This window comes from Melanerpes formicivorus, unplaced genomic scaffold, assembly GCF_026170545.1.
Source record: "Melanerpes formicivorus ecotype bairdi unplaced genomic scaffold, bMelFor1.0.p_v2 SCAF_2, whole genome shotgun sequence".
NCBI lineage: Eukaryota > Metazoa > Chordata > Aves > Piciformes > Picidae > Melanerpes > Melanerpes formicivorus.
In genome coordinates this window covers 50,698,954-50,715,262 of record NW_027142354.1, presented here as the reverse complement: position 1 = coordinate 50,715,262, position 16,309 = coordinate 50,698,954, and the positions used below count along the sequence as shown (strand labels likewise).

General features: G+C 47.9%; 1 protein-coding gene across 1 annotated transcript; it reads left to right on the top strand.

Moving 5' to 3' along the window:
- The first annotated feature begins 2,105 nt into the window (after positions 1–2,105).
- Positions 2,106–15,131, top strand: GRPEL2 (GrpE like 2, mitochondrial). The gene is made up of 4 exons (XM_068160091.1): positions 2,106–2,245; positions 7,631–7,799; positions 9,622–9,703; positions 10,593–15,131. The coding sequence occupies exons 1-4, from the start codon at positions 2,178–2,180 to the stop codon at positions 10,946–10,948; spliced, it is 675 nt and encodes a 224-aa protein (XP_068016192.1). The 5' UTR covers positions 2,106–2,177; the 3' UTR covers positions 10,949–15,131.
- Positions 15,132–16,309: the final 1,178 nt, after the last annotated feature.

The window sequence follows — 16,309 nt, the reverse complement described above, 5'->3', positions numbered from 1 at the left end:
GGGGCAGGAATAAAAAGGAAAGGTCCAAGCTTTTGTGCAGGGAACAAGGGAGCTGGCCTGTCCCCCACTCATGCTGCTGACTGCCACAATTAACCTCTGGAGCTCGCTCTTTCAAAGCTCTCTTGTTAGTAACCAGGTAAGCAGCTTTCAATAAAAACCTCTGGCGCTGGCATGCACCCTTCCCTGGCTGTAGGGAGCATGGTGGGTAAACTACCTCTTCTCACAGTGACATAGGTCTGGGATGGGCTTGGCACCCCTGCACCAGTGGCTGCTGGGCTGGGCAGGCTGGGTGAACCTTGTAAGCCAGGTTAGTGACTGCAGTTAGCTCACAGCCCTCAGCTTAGCTGCGCACTGTGCACTGCCCAAGCTGGTGGGGCTCACCAGCTCCCAGGAGTGAGATGGAGGGAAGCCCCATTCCTGTTGGTGCTCATCCTCTTCCTCACAGTAGCTTCTCCGTGTTGGTTGTCACTGCTCCTGCTCCCTCTGGGACCTGGAGCCACACTGTCCCATTTCACTTCAGAAAAGGGTAAAAGCTCTCTCCTCAAAGCATAGTGTAGCCCACTCAAGAAACTAGGAGCCTCTGCCCATAGTAGGGAGAAATGGAGCGGGACCACCACAGCCTGTGAAAGCACATCACAGAATCATAGAATGATTCTGGTTGGAAGGGGCCTTAAAGACCAGGTTGTTCAAAGCCCCATCCAACCTGACCTTGAACACTTCCAGAAAGGGGCATCCACAACCTCTTCCAGTGTCCCACAGACTATTGCAGTGTCTCGCCATCATCACAGTTAAAGACTTTCTTCCTTCTTACAATCATTTGGATTGAGTTTAAACCCTTTTTCTGTTTAAAAGCATTACCCTTTGTTCTATCACTACACTCCCCAATAAAAAGTCCCTCCCCATCTTCCCTGTAGGCCCTCCTTGAAGGTAGCCCTCAGTTAAAAAGCACATTTGGCCAAGGGTTGGGGTTTTACTTTTTAAATGTTTATTCACCATGAGGTAAGAAACATTCTTTGCTTGCTCCATCACCACTACAGATAAAGTCATCCCATCCTACTCAGTGCTTGTCGAGCCACACCTGGAATGCTGTGTTCAGTTTTGGTCATTGCTAGACTAAATAAATGAATGTGGACAGGATAGAGAGAATCCAGAGAAGGGCCACGAAGATGATCAGGCTGCTGGGAAGCTGCCAGGAAAAGATGAGATACTTAGGTTTATTCACAGTATCACGTTATCACCAAGGTTGGAAGAGACCTCAAAGATCATCAAGTCCAACCTGTCACCAGGTTCAAGAGCTTCAAGAGAAGGCTTAGGGGTGACCTTCTCACCATGTTCCAGTACGTAAAGGTGACTACAAGTAAGGTGGAGATCCTTTTCTCAAGGAGTCACAGGGAAATGACAGGGGTCAACAGATACAAGTTACTCCTGGGGAGATTTCAATTGGACACAGGAGAAAAAAGAAATACCTCAGTGTGAGAATAATCAGCCTTTGGAATAATCACAGGATTGTTTTAGTTGGAAGAGACATTTAAGATCAATTCCAACCATTAATCCAGCACTGCCAGGTCACCACTAAACACCTTTGAAATGCCTTTGTTGTTTATAAAGGGGACTTGTAGGAAAGATGAGGACGACCTTTTCAGTAGAGCCTGTTGTGGCAGGACAAGGGGTGGTGGCTTTAAAGAGGAGGGATTTAGACTACATATAGGGAAGAACTCATTTAAAGTGAGGGTGGTGTAACAGTGGCACAGGACGGTAGAAGCCCCATCCCTGCAAACATTTCAAGGCAGGCTGGACGAGGCTCTGAGGATCCTGCTCCAGAGGCAACGTCCCTGCTGACTGCAGGGGCTTTGGGCTAGGTGCTCTGCACAGGTCACTTCCACCACAAGGCATTCTATGACTCTGTGGCAGCCCCACCCCGAGCCGAGCAGCCAGGGCAGCACGACTCCTCACAGCAGGACTCCTCACAGCAGGACTCCTCACAGCAGCCCACCCCGGGCTCCCAGCCCGCCCTCTCGACCCGCCGCGGGCGCCCCGCCGCCGCCGAGGCGCTTCCCGCGCCGCCCGCCGGGACTCGTAGTCCCCGCAGAGGCTTCTGGGAGCTGTAGTTGGCGGGCTGCGCCGGCGCGCCGCTCCCCTCCGCCAGTCGGTCCGGCCCTCGGTCTGTCTGCGGGGCGATGGCCGTCCGCTCCCTGCGGCGCTTCGGGACCGGCCTTTCCCTCGGCGGCGCGGCGCGGCGTGGCAGGTACGTGAGGGCGTGCGAGGGGCTCCGTCGCCCTGCGAGCCGTTAGCGGTCGCTAGCGGCGGCGGCGCTGACCCCTCCCCTGCTGTGGCGGGCTCGCTGCGAGACGTGGCAGCGCCCCGGGCCCGGGTCCGGGCCCGTCGCGGCGTTTCGTAGCCAGCGGCGCCGGTCCAGGGCCCGGGGCGCCCAGCGAGGTGAGGCGAGGCGAGGCAGGGGCGCCCCCCACGGAGGGACACGTTGCCGGCCCTGAGTTCTTCAGAAGGCCTGGAACAAAAAGCAGGCTCCGAGTACACGAGCTCTTGGACGGAAAAGTGACGTGTTTGGGGGAAGAATTAGTTTTAACTTGCAGGGAAAAGTGTTTCTGTGGCCAGCTGTCAGGTAGCTTCCAGCGGTTACGTGGATCCAGGGATGATTCCTGCGCCTTGCCCGTCTGACCCGTCTATGATTCCATGAGCCATTCATTCACGTGTCTGGCGTGCCCCTCGGGTTGCGGTGGCGATGCAGCACCGCTGCTCGGCATGCCTTGGATGGGCGAGGGAAGAGAATCTGCTTCGGTAATGACCAGTCGTGTTTCTGGACAGACAGGGCTTATGAAAGGGACACCTACAGCAGATGCTTTTTGGTTGTTTCAGTTAAATGTGGGCAGGTGAAGAGGAATAAAAAGAAGAAGTCCAAAATGCAGGTTAGTTTATCCTAGAGGTTTTTCTCTGAAAAGGGGAAAAAAACCCCCAAACCACAAACCACCAAAAGGCTATTAAATTCAATAAACGAATTCTGCAGCACCTGACAGAAGCATCTGTGTTTGTAACCAAGGGAAATGAACAAAAAAAAAAGAAGGAAAGTAACAATGCAGGTTATCTCATTCTAGAGGATTTTTACTGGGGGGAAAATGGACTATTTAAATACAAGCAAATCATTCTGCACCATGTAATAGAAGTAGTTATGTTTGGGAGTAAACATAAAGATGCTTGTCTGAAGGCTTTCCTCTGTCATGTAAACATGTAAAGACACCGTTTTGAGTCTCTCAAGACATATACCAGGTTTGAAATAGGTGACTTTGGCGAGAGCTGAACAGGCTTCCTTCACAGAGGACGACCAAAACCTGCTGGTGGTGTGAAGCTCCTCTTTTGTACTCCAGTTCTCCATGGCCCTGTCTTGTGTTGCAGCCAGCAGGAGCAGCTCCACACAGCAAAGCGGTGGGGCCCAGGCATCCACGCTGCACGCCTCTTGGAGACCTTTAATCCTGGGTTCTCTCTAGTCTGGGAGTCTGCTGCTTGGGTACAGCCATCCTGCATTAAGGGACGCTTCTCAAGCATGTTTTCCAGTTTCATCCAAGGGGAATTCACATGATACTGATCTGTGGTATCTGTCCGTAAGGAAGCAGAGCAAAGTAACTGGGGGTAGTGAAGAGATTTCCTTCAGAGCTAAAACACTAATGCAGATGTTTCTGTTCATCTGGGTACTTGGCTGCTTTGTCATGCTGATTTGGGAGGAGGAGGAAGTGTCGAAGGAGAGGTTAGGTAGGACCCTTTTGTTTAGAGAGAACATGAGGAGTTGGTTTGCGCTGTTCTGCTATGGAGCTTGTGCTCCAGAAAGAGGCGATGCCATTGTTCTGACCACAGAGACCTGTTCTCATCGTTTAAATTCTAATCTTTAAGGACAACTGTCTTAAACCATACGTCTGCAATCAGCTTCTCAGCTGCATCTATCTGTTTGGCTGTCTGTGACAGCAGTTTGTAAATCACCATCTTACTTGTATAATCCCTTCACACGCCCTGGGACTTCCACGTGTCTGTCACTTCAGGATGTGTCAACTTCCACCAGTGGGACTTCTGCCTATTTTTAGGGCAGCTGTCATCACGACTGTGTTTAAAAGATGGAACACAGTGCAGTGGACAGACAGTAAATAGCACTTGCCCTTTTTAGTGGAGTATTTCGTTCGTCCTGGAGGAAGAAGTAAATTGAGCGGCGTTTTCAATTCTGAGTAACAGTCCTTGAGAGCTCCCCTTGGAGTCGGGCTGTGATTCTGGTTCTTGCCTGTAACTTTTAAGGCAGGCTAGTCTGAACAGCGCATGATACCCGATGCACTGCACTGTGTGTGGGAGTGTTCTGTGACTTAGTTTCACAAGCTGGAGGAAGGAGTCCATGCAGGCGGCTCTCTGCTTCACGTAGACTCTCCCCGTAGCTGAGGCACCGGTTCATTCATCCCCCTGTCCTCCTACACACCGAAACACACCCAGCAGTGTAGCAGAGGGAAATGACTCACCTTTGCTTCTCAAAGATAACTCATTTGTATAGCTTCGTTAAGTAGCAGGAGTGTAACCCATGGGGGGTGCCTGGCAAGGCTGCTTTCTCAGCTGCATTTCAGGTTCTTTGGTTCATCTGGGGCATGGCTCATTTCTACCCCCGCGTCTCTTTGAATGATATGGGAGACGATAAAGGACAAAGCTTGTAGTTAGCGCTTTCCACGGGCACACCTTTTATTCACAAAGAAAGCTTTACAGTTGTTTAAAGCCTCACCGATTGATTTTGAAGGTTTAGTGAAGAGGGTCCTTCTCTGCCCTCACCTCTGGTTTAGTCTACTTCCTATTACTGTGACAAAGTGCTGTGTTAACCAGTCAAAAAAAAAACCCCAAATGAGGCAAGCATCTTAAAAATCATACAAGGTGGGGTCATCTGGCCCAGTGAGATCTCTGCAGCAGGGGCTGAAATGTGGGGGTTTCTTCTGTGTTGTCATTCCTGGAACCCAGAACCACAGTGGCTGGGCAGCATTTTGAAAAGAGCCTAGTAACAGCCTCTTGTCTCATTCTTCAGAGACCCCATTCCAGAGAAAATACACACAGGAGGAGCACTTTCAGACTTACTTGTGGTATGTAGTGTGGAAAAGGAGTGGTTTGACATACAGGTCATGTTTTAAGTACCCACCAAACAAAAAAAAAATGGCATATGCAAATGTCTTCAGGTGGAAAAAGGAAGTTGCTCATCAGTGCTGTGGGACTTTTAGCAGCCATGTGTTAAAGATGAAATGCAGGAACATCTGGGCTGCTAAGCCAGGGAGTGGTAGATGATGCTCGATGGTCTATGGGCAGATAGAAATCTCTTAACCTGTGCTTTGGTCATAGAGCTGAGCCAGGTTTAGTCCTGGCTGCCACACAGATGGGGACACTTCTTCCCTTCCCCATATTCACCCTTCTACATCTCACCAGACTTCACACACCCATCTTCTCTTTTGTGCTGCCACTTTGCACTCATCTGATCTGTCAGCAAACCTATTCAGAGACACAATACAGGAAGATTTTTTCCGTGTTCTGGGGTTAGTTTTCAGCTGGTTTCAAGTCCTTGCACCTTCCTTCTGCACAGCCTCAGTAGCCCCAGTACTGGAATAAAGGAAGCAAGCCTGTTCTTTCCAGTTGCTGCTGTAAGCTCAGGATCACAGGAGGGTGAGGGTTGGAAGGGCCCTCCAGAGATCATCGAGTCCAGCTCATCTCAGCTGAACAATCATGACTGATTTGATAGACCCAGAAACAAAAGCTGTGCACTTCTGACATGTTCCACCCAACCAGTAGAGCCTTGCTGAAAAGTAAGAAAGCTTAATGCTGCAGGCATGGTAATGTGAGCTCAGCTGTATCGATCCTGGGGCCCAAATTACCGTCCCTGTGCAGTGTTGAATTGCGCTGTACAGACACAGAGCTTTGAGTGGGCGCCAGGGCAGTGCTTTCTGTGCTGCGTTTCGCTTGGCAGGTGTGCACTCAGAACATGCAAACCCCCTCTGTTAAAGGGGATGATGAAAGCCCTGCTCAGAGGAAGAGTCCTGGTGTTCTGAAAAGGGAGACACCCTTCCTTGTTAAGCATATACTGTTTCCTGAAGAGAACTGGTTTGGATGGAAACTGTACTTTAGTCTGCAGACTGTTCCTGGTATGAGGCATGAGAGGGAAGTGGGCTGAGGTGTTGGCCTCATACTGTCAAGAATAGGTCCTGTCCTGGTCATTCTGTAAAAGCAAGTGAAAGAGAGGGAGTGAAAAACTTTGGTTCTGCTCTTGGTGTGACAGCATTGTGGTGGCAGGTGAAGGTCTTCATGGAAAAGAACAGAGCTGAATGAAAAATATTACCTTTTGTTTTTCAAAGTGGCCAGCATGCTGCTTTGGATAATTTTCTAACCAGAATCTTTCTACCATCTAGTTTTTGGGAAACCTGTGGGATTGTCGCAGTACAGAGTACACTTCTGAGCACCTAGGCAGTGTTTATGCAGCCCAATCCAATTATCTGACTCCTCGTTTGTTTCATCATTTCCTCTGCAAGTTGTGGAGTCAGCCTTCTGGGTGACCTCCACCTGCTCTACCAACACAAACCACTGACAAGTGTCATTTTTAGTTGAAAAGCTTACTTGGGATGAAAAAGTCATTGGAGATGAAGGGTAGGCTTCAAAACGTTAGGCTTGGGCTCATTTTGGTTTCTTTTGCCTTCAGGACTCTTTCACTGCCAGTAGAGATAAAAACAGTTGAAGCAGTTAGAACAGTTGGAGAATTTTAGGGACAAGCTCCAGTGGGAACATTTAGTCCTTTTGCCAGGCAGCTAATGGAGCTTTCAAGGTCCTGGCAGAAAGCCCCAGAATATTTGAGAGACACAAAATTTAGTCATGCCTTTGAGAGCTCTCTTTGGTCTCTTAATTATTCTTCAGGAAATGTGGGTACAGCATTTGCTGTAAGAAGAATGAACTGGTAAAAGGTTCATCAATAGGATGAAAACCCAATGCACCAAATACTGTATCTCATTTCACCCAGGAGAACAAACAGGTCAGAGCATCCAGGAATTGGATCCTCCATTAGCCAGCAGTTTGAGATGTGTGTCTGTCTTTGCAGAAACCCACAGCAGTTCCACTGGAGACTTCCCCTTCTGCAGTCACTGTGCTGTCTTAGGGAGCTGTTCAGGCTCTACATGTCTTATGGGTTTGCAGATCTTACTGAATTTGCTCAGAACCTGTTTTGTTTCTTTAATAATTGCAAAACCAGCTTTATGCTTACTTCCATCCTTTCCAAGACTGCCTTGCAAAAAGTGTTTCTGAAGTTTGTCATTCAGTGTGGATCATCTGTACTGGGAGGCCAGCAAAAATGCAACCCACAACTTGTTTTCTAGTGAAAGCTTGACTTTTCAAGGTACAAAGAAGTGGTTCACAGCCTCTGTCATGTCTTGTGAGTCTAAAGTAAAAAGATTTTCAACACATCTATGTGTCTGTGTTTGTGTGCTAGTTGTCCCTAGTTTCTGAAAGGAGTTAAAATTTTCTCTAGAATCCTGTGTACCATTTTTATACAAGCTTGCTTTTAATAATGACTCTAAACTAGAATGCTTGCTGACCCTGCTGTTATTTAACATCCCTTCTTTGTTGCTAGTTTTTGTTTCAGGGCATCCTCCTGTGTTTTCAGCACTGCAGCTCAGCAGAGAAGTACAGGAGACGAGTGTGGCCCAGAAGATCCACGTGATGAGCCCAAGCATCCCCTTTCTGACTGTGCCTTAGAGCACAAAGCCATCAAATTGGAAGAACAAGTCCGGGATCTAACGGTGAGTCTGCTGCCATTGGCATCACCTCAAGTACTGTGTCCAGTTCTGGGCCCCTCAGTTTAGGAAGGATGTTGACTTGCTGGAGCGTGTCCAGAGAAGGGCAACAAAGTTGGTGAGGGGTTTGGAACACAAGCCCTATGAGGAGAGGCTGAGGGAGCTGGGATTGCTTAGCCTGGAGAAGAGGAGACTCAGGGGTGACCTTATTACTCTCTACAACTACCTGAAGGGAGGTTGTAGACAGGTGGATGTTGGTCTCTTCTCCCAGGCAGCCAGTACCAGAACAAGAGAACACAGTCTCAGGCTGCACCAGGGGAGGTTTAGGCTGGATGTTAGGAAGAAGTTCTATACAGAGAGAGTGATTGCCCATTGGAATGGGTTGCCTGGGGAGGTGGTGGAGTCACCATCATTGGAGGTGTTCAGGAGGAGACTTGATGGGGTGCTTGGTGCCATGGGTTAGCTGTTTAGGTGGGTTGGATTGGTTGATGGGTTGGACGCGATGATCTTGAAGGTCTCTTCCAACCTGGTTTATTCTGTGTATTCTATCACCGTATCTTTTGTCCAGTCCCTTTGACTTGGTCTGCCTTTCAGCCCCAGCTTCTCCTTAAACCATATGACATACAACACCACTGTGCCCTGGCAGCCTTTAGAGCAGCTGTGCTCTAAGTGTGAGAGGGTGCATTGTGAAAGCACAGTCTGCCTTCCTCAGAAACACCATCTGTCAGTACTACCTAGAAGCAGAATCCTGACAGTATGATCCTGGCAGGCAAAGCTCTGTTGGAGATGGTCTGGTCAGTTCTTCCACAGCCCTGTACACAGGGAATGACAATAGTTTTGTCTGAGAAGGAACATCATCTTTACTGACAGTGCTGTGTGGAAGTGGTATGGACCATGTTATATCTTTGAGGAACAGATCACAGTATCACTAAGGTTGGAAGAGACCTCGAGGATCATCGAGTCCAACCTGTCACCACAGACCTCATGACTAGACCATGGCACCAAGTGCCACGTCCAATATCCTCTTGAACACCTCCAGGGACAGTGACTCCACCACCTCCCTGGGCAGCACATTCCAATGACGAATGACTCTCTCGGTGAAGAACTTTCTCCTCACTTCCAGCCTAAACTTCCCCTGGTGCAGCCTGAGACTGTGTCCTCTTGTTCTGGTGCTGGTTGCCTGGGAGAAGAGACCAACCCCTTCCTGGCTACAACCACCTTTCAGGTAGTTGTAGAGGGCAATGAGGTCACCCCTGAGCCTCCTCTTCTCCAGGCTAAACAATCCCAGCTCCTTCAGCCTCTCCTCATGGGGCTTGTGCTCAAGGCCTCTCCCCAGCCTTGTTGCCCTTCTCTGGACATATTCAAGTGTCTTGATGTCCTTCTTAAACTGAGGGGCCCACAACTGGACACAGTTGTGACTAAGGACACAGTTGTGGCTAAGGAGAGAATTAAATCCCTCAGCAGTGGGCAGTTCTGGAGATAAGTGCCCTGAGAGCACTGCACCAAGTGCTACAGCAGCCAGTCGCAGACCCGTTGCTGGCTTGCATCTCAATGGCCACAGTGAGCCAGGCAAAAAGCAGCAGCCTGACAGTGCAGTGCTTGATGGAGCTGCACCCTGACTGCTTCTTGCCTGCACTGGGGTCTCCTGAGCAACTTGCAGTTGCACTGATTAATTGATAGGAGAGCAACTTGGGTTTGCCTGTAATGAATGCACTAGAGCCCAGCACAAGCTTCTGACACGGAGGATGTTTGTAAAGGGATCACCTGCTGTTGGGAAACTTGGTTTACCTCCTTGCTTGACAGTCTCCCCTTGCTATTGTGGTTGCAGGAGCGATACCGGAAGGCCTTGGCAGATTCTGAGAACGTCCGCAGGAGAACGCAGAAGTTTGTGGAAGATGCCAAGCTCTTTGGTAAGCAGGGTGAGGGCAAGCTGTGTTCACAGCCATGGCCTGCCTTGTCTGAACATAAAATGCTGATCAGCAGCTTTCCTATACCCTGCATCCAGCCCTCATTCCCTGTACAGCCTGGCATGATATTTGGCCTAGACTCCTGGTGTCTGGGTTTATTTACTGGGTTTTGTGTATGCCCAGCTGTATCCTATCAGGTTTACCTCAGTGACTGTTTTGTGGTTTGTTTGGGGTTTTTTTTCCCCAATCTTTGGGTTTTTTAGTAATAAAATATGCCCAGTGCAGCTGAGTGTAGTTCACTGACTTGGTTGGAAATGGTGTGCTGAAAATTGGCTCTGGCAGGGTGCATTTCATGCTCTTAGCTGTGTCGTCAGGCTGTGATCTCCTTTACTATATTAACAACCTCTTCTCTTCTGCTCCAGCTTTTGGAAGGTAGAATCTACCTGGAACAAAGATTGTCAATTCTTACATCAGTTGTTCTTTAAAACTTCTATAAGAAGTATTTTAACATCAGTGAAGCAAGCTAGATTTGTAGCTTTGGCAACAGAGGCAGGTCAACGGGGAAGAAACTGCTGTTCAGTCATCATACTCCTTCAGTACCATCTCTGAGAAATACTCTCCACAATGCATGAATCTCAGAAGGTGTTTTGTTAGTTAATTCTAGCAGCTGTGCAGTTAGAGCTGCTGTGTTTTTCTTACATTCTACCTGTTGTGCTATGAAATGGCTGTTGAGTGCTGGGATAACAGGAGGCAGCTGTCTGCTCTCACCAAATCTATCCCAGCTTTAAAGGTGCCTTCAAACTGCTGGGACTTTGTGCCTATCATTGGTAGCGTAGCTCTGTGTGTTCTGTAAACTGCCCTTCATTTACTTCTTGCTTCTTTGTGCCCACAGGGATCCAGAGTTTCTGCAGGGACCTTGTGGAGGTAGCTGATATCTTGGAGAAGACCGCCGAGAGTGCTGCAGAAGACGCAGAGCCCAGCAATCCAAATCCAACCCTGAAGAAAATCTACGAAGGCCTCTCTCTCCTAGAGGCCAAACTGCAAAGCGTGTTTGCCAAGCACGGCCTTCAGAAGATGAACCCTGTTGGCGGCAAATACGATCCCTACGACCACGAAATAGTCTGCCACGTACCGGCCGAGGGGCTGCAGCCAGGCACCATCGCCCTGGTGACTCAGGATGGTTATAAACTCCACGGTCGCACTATCCGGCACGCGCTGGTCGGCGTGGCGGTAGAGTCGCAGGAGTGACCCGGGCTTAGCCGCGGGCATCTGGGACCTTACTGAGCCGAGGACCCCTCAGCGCTCAGTCACAGCTGCAGCTGCATGTCTTTACTTATTTATTACGCGGGGTTTGTATTGTGTGTGTTGGCTTTACACTGTGTGCGGTCGTTTTGCCCCGAGCTCCAAGGTACTTGTATATTTAATAATCCTTTTGGAGGTGTGTGGAGTAGCACCAGGAGCCTGCTGGTAGTCCGAAACGTGGCGCCGTAGCCCCTTCTCCGCTGCTCGTTTCCCCGCTAATGTTTTACGGGGAAGAGGGGACAGAGGGGAAAGAAAGGGAAATCTCCAAGAACTAGGGAGTCTTGTCTCCTGCTTCCATTTCTGAGACAGTCTCCTGCAGTGGCCTTCAGGAAAGTATCTGTTCCAACTCAGTTTCCATATGTGTAGTAAAGGAGTGGAATAATACTGACCTACCTCACAGGAATGTGGTGAGGCTTTTTCTTTGCAAAGCACAGAGAGAGGAAAAGCCCAAAGAGCTGACTGTTATTATCAGGCTGGTTTTGGTGTCTTCCCTTGTCCCCAGACTCCTAAGGTGGGGCTGAATATGATCACTTGAAATGACATTTAGAGGCAGCTTTTTCTTGTGTCACTTCAGGAAAACAATCCTGAATTAATGACATCTCTGTTGTACTACAGTTGAGTAAGGATGACACTTTAAAGACAATTCAGTTGTTAGGCCAAGGCTAACATGTTCATATTTGCTCTCCAGGTAAAATTTCAGCTTTCCTCATTCCTTGGTGGAGTCAGAAAATGGCTCTCAAATCTTCTTTTCTTTTCCCCAGCCAAAAAGTATATTTTTGAGGAGAGTAATTTCTCTTCCCTGATGGGTATTAGTGCAGCTTTCAAGCATGATAAACTATACACTCCTTGTTGCAGCTGCTGGCAAAATGGAGATGTGCCCTTCAGCAAGAAATCTGGACTGTTCTGTTTCCTCAGCTCTCCAATAATGATACTCAAATAACACTCAGATAACTTACAGTTCACATTCAGAGTCTACTTTTGTGCAGTCATAGTAAATATTAAACCTTTTGGGTTTTGACACAAGGAGAAAAATCTCTTCTACTTAAAGTCTCAAGTGCCCTTGAACCAATTTTAGCAGCAGTGTCAAGAAAGCAGGAGAAGCAGAAGGCTGAGGAGGTGAAAGCTGACTTCAAGCCATCCTCTTCGTTGGAGGCATGTTGTTGTCACAGTGTGGCAGATGTATTTCCCAGTGGCCCTTTTGCCTGGGAGTCCATTTATCTCAGCTGAAAAGATGCAGTCCCTGAGTAAGATCAGAATTTAACTCTTGACAGAGCAGCAAGCAGTCTAATGACAGAAGAGTTGTGTAAACCATCCTATGGCCTGCACCACACAAAGCCAAGGCAGGAATGGTGGTTTTCAGGTTGTTTCTTACAGATTCGTTAATTCCTGCCTTTCTGCTTTCTGAAACTGGATCCACAGCCTGGCAGTTACTTCAGATCCACTTGCAAAAACTTTTTACTTGTGATGGATGTCACCAGTGGTTTGGAAGAAAGCTTGTTCTCCTCCCATTCCTTTGCAGGCTTCAGTTGCATAATCCTTTTGTGGTGGACTTCAAGATTACCGCAGCCTTCAGTTAGCAGCTATGGAGAGTTTCACCTGGGGAGCCTATGTGCAGCTAGCTGGCTATCATTACAGGAACTTAAGGAAGATGCACATTTCTGATATGTTCTGTGCAGGCTGCTTTAGTGACAGCTCTGTGTGGGTAATTCAGTAGTAGATACTTTCTGAAGGACGGTTTTCTGCCTGTCTGTTGTTAGGTTTTGAGGCAGGTACATGAGATTTCAACACTGAAACCCTGCTTCACGGCAGCGTTTGATCACTTTGGACAGATCTCCTGTTCAATGCTCTCAGTTTAGCATGTTGAGAATGCACAGAGAGATATAAGAGTTCGTGTTCATTATTCTGCTGGTCTGTGTGCCGACTGGGCCACCAGGTTGTGCTGTTACTCAAGACAAAGAATGGATAAAAGAACAGTAAAATGTGTAACATGGCAGTGCAAGTCTTGCTGTTCTGCCTCAAGACTGTCTGCAGCCTGCTCTGAGGAACCTATGAAAGGATTGTGTGAGTTCTCTTCTGCCTCTTCAGCCCCTGCTAGGCCAGCTGAGTCTTTTTTGCAATATGAGGGTAAAGCTGGTTATGGAAAATGACTTTGAATGTGAAACTTTATCTATAGGGAACAAAACAAAAGCAAAGGCATTTTACACAACAGGTAGCTTCCTGGCATAGAAAGGCTGCAGCTTACCTGGACTGGATTTAGAAGTAGTGTGTCATAGGTAGTGATAAAATCCAAATCCTTTTTAAGCTGACCCACAGAGTCACTTGACTGTGAAAGTATATTACAGCTACTTGGTCCACCTTTGGACTGTTTGTCAAGCCTGCCTGTCTCCTCAGCTAATACTGACACGTTTTTGCCTTAAAGAAATACCCTGAAATGCACTCCAGGGCCTTCTGTCTGTACTTAGAGCTTACTGATTCCACTTGTGTATCTGGAATCCGCTTTCACTGAGATGTTGCTGTGTGGCTAGAGCAGGAATCTGAGGGATCCAGTTCCTCTGCAGTCTTTCTTACCCTCCCACAGGCCCTGTTTAATTTTGGGCAAGCTGTTTTTCCCGTTCATGCCCCATTGTTTGTTTGTTTAATCTGTGAACTTCTAGAGGATCTTACCAGGCTTTTATGATGTTTACTGTAAGACCTTCCCTCTGCTTAGAGACTCTATTACAGAAGTTACCAAAGAGATGAATACTGTAGCTGTTGTTTGTCTTAGTTTCTGCTTCCTTTGAATGGTGAAGTGAAAATGAAATAACCAAACTTGGATCCTGTCACAGAATGCAGATTTCTGTGGCAGAATCCGATTCCCTTGCCTTTCAAGCACACTTAATGATGGCTTTTGTTGTGGGTGAGGTTATATAAGGGTGGGTTGAATTTCTCCTCTGTAGGTTCTTGCTCCCTTGTCTGCCCAGTGTGAAGTTTGCACGCTCAGCATGGCGGGGCAGGGTCCCTGGTGGTGCAGTTCCATTGCACTCAGCGGAGTTACAGCAGAGAGGAGAGTGACCCATGAGCTTTTTCTCTCCTGTCCCTTTATTCAGTGACTGTTTAATGAAACACTAATACATATAAAACATTTATTAAATGTTATATATAACATTTAATAGAAGTTCCAAAAGTTCAAAGCACAGACACCTCCATGTGCAAGGTTAACAAATGTTATACATAACATTTAATAACAGTTAGCAGGGACACAGTTGCAGAGGAGAGGAAGTGTCACATACCTCTTAGTCACTTCCAGTCCATTTTTCTCAGCCATAAACTGAAAAGCTTGAGCTGGAATTGTGAACAACTAGCTAAGACAAGCATGTGAAGGTGATATGTGGACCTGCATTTCTGCTCTTGGGCAGTGGGCAGCCCTGCTGAACATGGGCTTATGTTGTTCTGTGACCTTGCCATGCTCCATCAGTGGGATGTATCTGAGTTGAGCTCCTGGACAAGTCTCCAGTGGCACTCTCAGGAGTCTGGCAGCAGTGGGAGCAGTGCAGAATGTGAATGTTGCATTGTGAACCTTCAATTCTTCAGCAGCAGAGCTTCTGTTGAGAAACAGCTGTGATAAATCCACGGCTGTTAGCAGTCCTTTCCTTAAAAAAGAAGACAAAAGTATTTAAGTTTTATATTGTGAATATTGTAGTATTTCTTTATTTTTGAACTTAAGCTGTTTTGATGTTACTTGCAAAGTCAAATGAACAAAGTGTGGCTTAATCTCCAGAAATCCATTTGAGGTGGTGGGAGACCTCTATATGTTGTGTGGTTTTGTGTTTCCTCCGCTCTTCGTTTACCCAAAGGCTCTGGCTGTGTGAAAGACAAAAGACTGAAGTGTGAGAGTGTTGCAAGGATCTGACAAGAGCATTTGAGTTAATGCTGGAAAGGACTGATCAAGTGTCCAGATACTGCCCTTTTGCAAAGAAGAAGAATAAAAAAATTGCAGTTGCTTCTTTCTCCTTTTTTCCCCCTGCCCCAACCACCACTGGCCAGTGGGCCTGATCTGATTGCCTGTAGCTCATGGCAGCACTTTGTAGAACATTTTATTAACAGCACTTTAGGTGGACTCTCAGAGGGTAGTGGAACACAGGAACAGGTTGCCCAGGGAGGTGGTTAGGGTCCCATCCCTGGAGATATTCAAGGTGATGCTCAATAGGGCTTTGGGCAACCTGTTCTAGTTGAGGATGCCCCTACTTACTGCAGAGGGGGTTGGACTAGAATACCTTTGGAGGTCCAAAGGTCAATGAAATGCACACACACAAGTGTGTGTCATCTTTCCTCACACGGAGGAGTTGCCAGAGGTTACTACCCCATTGTGTTGTCCTCTGGTACTTCCATCCCTCTTGCCATGTCTGTTCCTAGTATGCCCACTTATGGACCATGGTGTGGAGAAGTGCTGTCTGCCAGCCTTTGGTGCTGTGGTTCATGCTGTGTAACTCTGCTAACAGTTGAAACCTCGACAGCTGGTTTTGCTTTTCCCATTCCATTCTCTCTCAGCTTCCCTTTGCTGCACGTACTGTATGGCAGCTCAGTTAAGGCTGGCTTAGCACACACTGTGTGTTAATGCTGTGGTATCTGCAGGCAGGTTATGATTGCAGGGATTTGTTGGAGAAAAGAACAGGCTTTCTGTGTAGGGGAGTGAATGTAACAGACACCATTCTCTGTGCAGCCTCTGCAAAACCAGGCAGGCCTCCATCCCTGCTTTTTTGCCTTGGAAGCCTAACAGTGCCATGTTGGCAGGGCTTTCCTTGCCTTGTTCTCCTGAGGCTCTCAGTGTTCCTGGGCACTGCTCCCTAGGAAAAAAAACCTTTGGCAAAGACCGTTTACAAATGACCTTTCTGGATGTGCTAAAGATCCAAAACCAAAGTCCCATTATAGGCACTCTTTTATAGAGAGGCTGTCCCATTACAGGGGACTAAAATGCAGTGGCCCTACTTGGTGTTTGCTCTACAGCAATGCTCCGTTCTCACCAGACTAGACCAGGAAATAGTGCTGCCCACTGCTGTGTTAGTGATTTCTGGCTCTGCTGGTTTTTCTCTGCAGCAGCAGTGAGAGTTGGGAGTTTTCAAACCACAGACACCTCCATCTGCAAAGATGCATCAGAGCGTGTGAGCAAGGGGAAGTGCTTTCCGCTTATGGCACAGTGTTGCAGAATGCCTGCGAACAGGGCTGGGTCTGCTGCGAGAGGGAAACAATTGAGAGTAGGAGTGACCCGGTCTCCTCGGAGCCTTGCTGTCTGTACAGGCAGATTTCTTGTCGCCCACAGCCACGGTGAAA